This window comes from Pyrgilauda ruficollis, unplaced genomic scaffold, assembly GCF_017590135.1.
Source record: "Pyrgilauda ruficollis isolate IOZ18807 unplaced genomic scaffold, ASM1759013v1 scaffold97, whole genome shotgun sequence".
Taxonomy (NCBI): domain Eukaryota; kingdom Metazoa; phylum Chordata; class Aves; order Passeriformes; family Passeridae; genus Pyrgilauda; species Pyrgilauda ruficollis.
This window is the reverse complement of record NW_024531821.1, coordinates 1,331,679-1,339,841: the sequence shown is the minus strand read 5'-3', so window position 1 is coordinate 1,339,841 and position 8,163 is coordinate 1,331,679. Positions and strand designations below refer to the sequence as shown.

The 8,163-nt window shown below is 49.5% G+C and overlaps 1 protein-coding gene across 2 annotated transcripts; it reads right to left on the bottom strand.

Annotated features, from left to right (window-relative positions):
- Positions 1-1,808: 1,808 nt before the first annotated feature.
- Positions 1,809-7,160, bottom strand: BOD1 (biorientation of chromosomes in cell division 1). Of its 2 annotated transcripts, XM_041489997.1 has the most exons (4): positions 6,954-7,160; positions 5,778-5,902; positions 3,807-4,007; positions 1,809-2,638 (listed from the first exon to the last, which is right to left on the bottom strand). In XM_041489997.1, the coding sequence occupies exons 1-3, from the start codon at positions 7,143-7,145 to the stop codon at positions 3,809-3,811; spliced, it is 516 nt and encodes a 171-aa protein (XP_041345931.1). In that variant the 5' UTR covers positions 7,146-7,160; the 3' UTR covers positions 1,809-2,638; positions 3,807-3,808. The 2 variants fall into 2 exon arrangements, with proteins under 2 accessions (XP_041345931.1, XP_041345932.1); XM_041489998.1 differs by lacking the exon at positions 3,807-4,007.
- Positions 7,161-8,163: the final 1,003 nt, after the last annotated feature.

Here is an 8,163-nt window from a genome sequence, read left to right as displayed (position 1 = left end):
TGGAAGGGACCTTAAAGGTGACACAGGTAATGGCAGTTTGGTTCTGCTCCTTCTGGTGAAGCCTGCTTGAGTCAGTGTGACCCACTCAAAAACTTTCTCTGTTTGAGGAATCCAGAATCCGCTCAGGTGGAACTGTGACCTTGATGAAGTGATCAGCAGCTGTGGTTTCTGCCTGCCTCTGTTGGTAACCTGCTCCAGGTTTCACTGAAAAGCATCTCTGGAGTTATGGCAGAACAGTTACATAGCAAGTGCCTCAGGAATCATCCCTTTATTTTATGTAAGATTTGCATAAGTTTAAAAAAAATCAGAAAATGCCTATTAATTTAAAGGAAGAATCAGTTTTACTTAAAAAGTATGCTATAAACACATTATTCACCATTTAACTCCTGTTCAGTACTTGGAATTAAGTTTATTTTGGGCTAAAATATGTTTGTAAAAATGGATTGCTTTGTGTGTTTGCTATGCATGTTTACATGTACATTTTTTGGGAATAATGGGGGAAAGGCAATGGAATTCTGCTGCTCAGGTTTTCTGTTTGGGACACTGTCAGAGGAACAGAGAGGTCAGAACTGCTGTATGGCTGCAGGGTTGATGGGAAGAAGAAGAGAGAGTGGGAAAATAAGGAATGTTCTGCAGTAATGCTTGTGCAAACATCTCAGTTTAATGTGAGCTTCTGATTCCTTGAATGTCTTGGACCTCTCTGCCTCCCCAAACTCCTCAGGCTGTGTTTAGCAAAACCTGACTCATTCCCCAGCTTTAGTCCAACATCCTGCTGCAGGGACAATTCCACTTCTACACCGGGTACAGCTTTGTTCTTTTGTTCTGGCGTGGAGATTTCTATTTCATCACTGATGTTTTAAGGCTGGAATCCTGATTCTGGCTGTGTGACTGGCAAGATTTCATCAAAGGGCACTGCACAAGTCCCTCATCATAAGGACCTGGTGGCTTTTGTCACTGTCCCATTGTGTCAGGGCTGCTTCCAAGGCTCTGATGCAAAGCAAGGACTTCAGAACCCCAACATTAAAGCCTGTGATCCCAAACTGGCTGCCCCAGCTCTTCAGGTGCTTCTGTTGTCACCTGAAGGTTCCCACAGCCACAGGAGCCGTGCACAGGCTGGGCCCCACCAAAGGCACAGCAGTGGCAGAGCTCAGGGTTAACAGAGAGAACAATGGAAAAGCCTTTTAAAAACTACCCTGGCTGAGTCTATTCTTCACTCATCTCTTAAAGCAGCTGTCAGGTAGGAAATGCAGGTTCAGGTTCCCCCCTCACTGCAGTAAATCCAGCTCAACTCTGCTACAAAAAACCCCTGAGCTCCTGACCCTGCTCCCTGACTGCTGCTATTGTCATCCAGAATGTGCCTAAGCACAGTTAGAATCCTTTTCATTTGCTCTTTCTAAACTCTTGAACAATTTTTACCCCTGAATAAATGTTTCAGTTCCAAGTAAGTGGATGAGAACCCTACCAGGAGGTAAAAGGTTCTTTTCTGTCAAGAGCTGCCCTTAAGGCCCTAAGGGAAAACATTTATTACACATTTGGGGCAGTCTTTAACCCCCAAACCAACATCCAGGAGAGAACCCTTTAGTCACACAATCCTCACAATATTTTACATTTTTTGAGACTCTTCTGTGGAAAGGATACTAAAATAATCTTACTTCATGACAAGAAACAAGCCCAGGTTGTTAAACCTGGATTAACCCCTAAAATGTGTAAGGTCACACTTTCCTTAGAGTTCCAGCCATCAGGACTCCTGGATTTCTTTAAATAGTTTCTCCTTAAGAAAAATTGCTGAAGAAGCCAAGCCTCAGTGATGCTTTTTGAGGTGTTTTATTGCAAAAAGGTGTGGACATTTGCTGGCAGAACAGGTTATCACATTCTCCTTTTGACTGTCATCCAGAGGACACTGCATGCATTCAAGCTGAAAGCATAGGACAGTTTCCACCAGGCACCTGAGAAAGAAAAGTCTTCCAAGCAGAAAAAGACAAATTTCCACCTGATCCCCTACTCTGGTGTGCCCTTTGCTCCCCAGAGTTCCCTGGGAAGCAGGAGTGACATCAGCTATAGGCATAGCCAACTGTAAACGTGCTCCTGTGTTCAACAGAATTGATCTGGATAGTGGATCCTGAAGCTTCAGCTCCAGTTTTGAACAGGAAATTCCTTTCCCAAAGCAAGGCAGTGCAGTGATTTCCACCTGTCCTGGCACCTGCTGCTCCCTGTAACCCAGCAGAGGCACACAAGGCTTCTATCACAGCAAATCTGACAGCTCTACTTGGTCTCCAAAAAACACCCCACCCCCAAACCCTCCTTCCTTTCTTTGTGCTCCTTGCACCTCAGTCCTCTTCCCCACTCCCTCCAGACAGCAGACAGCTCCCTTTTCCCCTTCCCACCCCCTTGCCCAAAGGCATGACTAATGAATACATGCTGCAGTTCACAGCAGAGATCTCTCCACACTTGGGCTGTCCCTCCACAGGCAGAACTCCAGGTGCACCTGAATTTCCCCATTTCAGTGCCTATTTCCCACAGGCCTAATAAAGGTTAATCATCTTTGGCAGACAGCAACCCTGCACCAAAGGGAACAAGGAATCCATTGCCAGTCTAACAGGGCATGTTGCAACTGCAGCTGCTCAGCAGCAGGATCTCCCTGCAAGGAAAAAAAAAAAAAAAAGATTTTAGAGGATGTAAAAGCACCATCACAAGTCAGTGCATTAGGACAGATTAGGATATATTAACAACTGCACTTTGCTGTGGGTTATAATGGACTTTTAAACTACTTGAACCAGACAAATGCAAAAATTCAAGGCATTAAAGCTGCAAGTCACAAGCAAATAATTCAGGGTGATAGTACAGCCACTTCAACTTCTACTATTAAGCTAAACCCCCATGCTTGTTGCTCTGATAATTCCAAACATTAGAACAGCCACTGTAGGTTCTTATTCCTCCTAAATAAATCAACTGTAGATTACATTAAACATTTTTGCTCTCAGAAAGCCCTGGTAGATGGAACAACAACTGACAATTAACTTCCTTTCATGCAGCATGATTTTAAGTCCCCCAGCAAAGCTGCAGATTGAAATTTCCCACCAAGGCAGTGGTTCCTCAATATCCAAAAGAACCTGTGCAACCTTAGCAAAGATGGGCACACCTTGTGCTAAGACTGATGAGCAGTTATGGCCCCCTGAGGGCCCCTGGAGTTATTTTAATCACAAAAGTCAGAATGAACTTGTCTGCCACAAAGGCACCCTCAGTCCTTGCAGCTGGAAGATCCAGGTTGCTCTATTTAAATCAGTTTTTTGAGTGAACAGTTCTTCACTCCCAGAGATGTTGCCCTTACTCCAGCAGGACTATTTCAGTCAGTGACAATTCAACACTCCAGGTTGTTCTGAAGCAGAGATTCCCAAAACTTTCAATGCTAAGCCACAGTAACTTGTCACCACTCTATTCCCACTGTGTTTCAGTACATGATATGTATTTTTTTATCCATTTGACACAGTACTGAAGGCAATCCAGCCACTTCCATGTTAATGCTGCTGGATATGCTTTTTCTTTTTTTTTTAATAAAAGACCTTTTGGGCTGATCCAAACCCAGCTCTGGCAGAGTGCACAATGTTCCTTGATAGCTGATTTACATCATCCCTATGTCTTAGTCCCAGTTATTTTTAGCAGCCACTGGAGTGGCAGAGGGCTGTGTGACAATGACAACAGGCTGCTGATCAAAGTGTCCCCCCTGCCAAGCCCTCCTCTATCTTGCACTGCACAAATACAGAGATGAGGCACAAGGAATGTCAGCACTAAGTGCAGAGATACCAGACCTTTAGGAGGCATCCTGAGATGGAGCAGGAGGATCTTTATTCTCAGGCTCTGGAGGAGGAGCTGGCACATTTTCCTCTTTCTTTTGTGCAGCCAAAAATTCATGAATCGCCCTCTCTATCTGAGGCCTGAAGATGTGGTTTAGTTTTGGATCCACCACCTGAGAAATAATTCTGTCCACTCCAGCTTCCAGCATTCCTGACCTTGAACAAAGACAAAGAAGTCATTCAGCTCCTCTGAAAAACTTCTCCCCAATCTCCTCCAGAAACTCTCCAGAGCCCTCCTGTCAACTGCAATTAGCATTAACATGGTGAGAACTGCAGCCTACTCAGGAGATCCTTAACAGGGACTTGTTTCACTCACCTATTTCTCTCCCTGCTCCCTACAGAATTAACAACTCACATCTGGTCTCCCAGGTACTTAAATGACACCTTGGCCAAGAGCCACTTTTAACAGAGCTCCTGTGGAAACCAGGTCAACATGAAAGCAAACAAACACATTTTGGCACAAGAAGAGAAATAAGCTATTCTGAGGAGGAGGGCAGGTGAGAGCAAAGGCTTTTTTTTGGCTGAGTGGAGGGAGAAGAGCCCTGCCCCCTCAGAACAGGACTGTCACTTGCTCCTTGTAACAGTCTAGACAGATGGGAATGAATTAAAAAAGGGCATGAATTATAAAAACAAGGCAGTGAGCACACAGCACAGGCTCTGGGCTGAGCAGCAGGAACTGGACTGACTGCAGGGGCTGTGGCAGGCCCCTGGATGGTGGGGCACAGCCTGTCTGGGAGGGTTAAGTCATGTCTGCAAGGGAGCAGGGACAGGAAATGGAGATGCTCATGGCACTGGGAGAGGAGCCTCGGGATAATGAGGCTGTGAAGGATGCAGAGACAGGGCACCTCATGCCACCTGCAGGTAACAGCAGCCTGGGTGGGCAGGACACACAGCTGGACATCCCCAGGGCTCAGCCCTGCCCTCCAGGAGTGACAGGGACTGTTCAGACTCCCCTGGGGCTGTTCTTTACACTGCAACATTTTGTGTCATGCCTCGTCCTCCTCTCCCTGATTAAAACTCAGCAGCTCTGGGAAGCAGCATGAACTGTCAGTCACAGAATGGTTTGGGTTGGAAGGGACCTTAAAGCTCATCCCACTTCACCCCCTGCCATGGCAGGGACACCTCCCACTGTCCCAGGTGCTCCCAGCCCTGTCCAGCCTGGCCTTGGGCACTGCCAGGGATCCAGGGGCAGCCACAGCTGCTCTGGGCACCCTGTGCCAGGGTCTCACACCCTCACAGGGAAGGATTTATTCCCACTATCCCATGTAACCCTGCTCTCTCAGTTGAAGCCATTCCCCCTTGGCCTGTCCCTCCAGGCCCTTGCAAAATTCTCTCTCCATCTTGCTGGCTCATTCAGGCACTCTGAGTCCAGCCCTTGCAAAATTCTCTCTCCATCTTGCTGGCTCCTTCAGGCACTCTGAGCCCACACTGAGGTCACCCCAAAGCTCCTCCTGTCCAATCCCAGCTCTCTCAGCAGAGCTGCTCCATCCCTCTGCCCATCCTGGTAGTCCCCAGTGCAGTGTCTGAAACATCTGGACAGGAACTGGTGCAGAGATTGCTGTGACAGGGGCTGGAGTCACACACAAACCTTTGGCATCCTCAGGACTCTTTCTTTAAAGAATCTTTAAAGGCTCTTTTTCCTCAAAGTTAAGGTCAAGGTCATCCAGCTCAGTACAGCAGGCACAGCATTTTGCAGCAATAATTTGGACAGCAAATATAAATATTTCACCACTCCAACCCAGCCATTTTGGGCAGAGCAATAATGTGCATTCTGGGGAGAGTTCAGCCTGCACTGACTCTCACAATGAAACTCAGGGAGGACAACAGAAAGTGGTGTGAAAAACTGAATTCTGCCAGTTCTGCCTTGCCTTAGGTGGTTTATGGCTTATAAAATGACATTTGCTGTGCAGGCTGCTGCTCACTCACTGGATCACACTCTGCCTCAGCCCGTTCCGTAGCTGGTTCTTGTTCATGGCTGGGTTCCATTCCTGCTTGTCCAGGTGGGTCGAGACAAAGTTGTCAACTTTCTGCCTCAGGTTCTGATAGGCTGGCTAAAAAAAAAGAAAAATAAACCCAGTCCAACAGCTCAAATAGCTCCAAACAGCCCCCTGCCAGAGCCCTGCACAGTGCAGCTATTGTCAAACACAGACTGCCCTGCTGTCTGTGCTTCCCTCTCTGAACAAAGATAATCCTGTTTTCCCTGAGAACACAACTGGAAGTTGCACAGAACGCTCAGTGTTGTAATAATTCAAACAGCTGGGTAGATTGGGGCTGAAATTGTAGTGAAATGCAAACTGTGCAGACAGAGGTTGTTTAAGCAGAGCTCTTGTTGTCTGGAAAGCCTCCACCCCAGAATTCCTAGGAAACTGGCTGGGCAATGCTGTCACTGAACAAGAACTTGAATTATTTGCTTCTGTGGCACTAGCAGAGAAGATAAGAATAAAAATATAAAATTGTAATTTTAAAGATATAATTATAATTATTTGAGTTTTATCAGAGGAGATGTAATTCCACTGAACAGGAACTTAATTAACAAATCCATATAAATGCTCAGGACCATCCACATCCTGGATGCAAGGGAAGGACAAGAGGGAAACAGGGATATTTCAGAGTTTGGTGTGTCTTTCCTGGGTGCTGGCCCTGGGTGAGGACGGCAGATCCCAGGACAGGGCTCCTGCTGGAAGCACAGAAGCTTTGGGAAAGCAAAAGTCACCAAAAAACGCTGAATTTTGACAGTCACTGAGAACAATCCAACTTGACACCGACAGCCCAATTCAATACTGGAAACAAATGATGAGGAGTTTGCTGTGGCTGAGAAAAAATTCACGTCAAACAGTCTGAGATCATCTACTCAAGACACAACAGTTAAAGGCTCGGTTTGAGGGTTCGGGGCTACAGGGACGTTTGAGAATACGGAATTTTTGAAATACAGCTTGGGAGCAGCACTGTTCCTGTGGGAAGGTGTTTTCCCAGGTAAGCTGGGCTGAGAGAGGAAAGGCTGAGCCTGTTCCCGGCCCGTTCTCTGCCCGAGGTGTGGATGTGGCCGCAGGGATGCCCCGAACGCAGCGGGGAGGGCCCGGGCTCGCTGCCCGGCCCCGGTACCTTGGTGTCCACGTCGGCCAGGCAGTCGCGGCGGAAGCCGTCGAAGAGGCCGCGGCTCTTGAGCTGCTCCACGATGATGGCGATGAGCTGCGGGTCCCCGGGCGGCAGCGAGCCGGGGTCGGTGGGCCCGGGCCCCGCGGCCCCCGCGCCGCCGCCCGCGCCCGCCGCGGCCCCGCCGCCGCTCTCCGACATCGCCCGCGGCTCCGCGCCGGCGCGCGCCGATGGTGTCACCGCGTCGCGCTGCATCACGGGGAGGCGAGTTCTCCTCAACGGAGATGCTACGCGCTGAGTAGCGCTTTAGAACTACAAATCCCAGCGTGAAGCGCGGCGCGGCCAAGTGAAGCGGCGGTAAGGCGGGCGCGTTGCTGTCGCGATGCATCTTGGGAGTTGTAGTTCCTGGGACTGTGGGGACCCTCCCTGCATCCACCGGCGGCGGTGCGGGATCACCCGGCCAGGGCGGTCACAGGGCTCCCCGTGTCCCCCCGGAACGCGATCAGCCGGGCAGAAGGCCCGGGTGTTCCTCAGCACGGCCCGGGTGCCCCAGGTGTGCAGCTGGATGCTCAGGGATCCCCCTGCCATGATAACAGCGAGGTTGTGACTCGCGTGTTTTTCTGTGCCGTAGTGAGCGCAGAGATAATGTAAATTGCGAAGAAAAGATATGAAATTGTGTGGGATCGTGCTGTATTTCTATCGGGATCCTGAGACCCGGCTGCCCCCAGCAGGGGCTGTGTGTGCTGAGACCATCGCTGACACCCGGGAGCTGCCGGGCACAAACCCCACACGCTGGGTTTGCTCCCTTGGGAGTGATGTTGTACGCAATAATTAGGATATTGCCATCCCAATCGGATATTCCCATCCTAATTCAGGAGGACAAGCAGTGCAGGAATGTAATTACAGAATCCCAGAATAGGTGAGGGACCTTAAAGCCCATCCAGTGCCACCCCTGCCATGGCAGGGACACCTCCCACTGTCCCAGGTGCTCCCAGCCCTGTCCAGCCTGGAATTGGGCACTGCCAGGGATCCAGGGGCAGCCACAGCTGTGCCAGAGCCTGCCCGCCCTCATGGAGAAGCTTTGAGGAGAGAAGAGTGACAGTGGCAGCGTGTACAGCCCCTGACACCTCCTGTGACAGCCGCGCTTTGGGGACACACAGGAGCTCCTGCCCCAGCAGAATCCGTCCCCGTGCCTGGTCACTGTCACTGCTGGCTCTCT

Bases quoted from the DNA above. Each gene is read 5' to 3' on its own strand.
- BOD1 (XM_041489997.1), bottom strand. From the start codon at position 7,145: ATGTCGGAGAGCGGCGGCGGGGCCGCGGCGGGCGCGGGCGGCGGCGCG. The intron at 5,903-6,953 runs GTACCGGGGCCG...CTTTTTTTTTAG, and splicing joins TGGCCGACGTGGACACCAAG to CCAGCCTATCAGAACCTGAG. The intron at 4,008-5,777 runs GTGAGTGAGCAG...TCTTTGTTCAAG, and splicing joins CTGAGGCAGAGTGTGATCCA to GTCAGGAATGCTGGAAGCTG.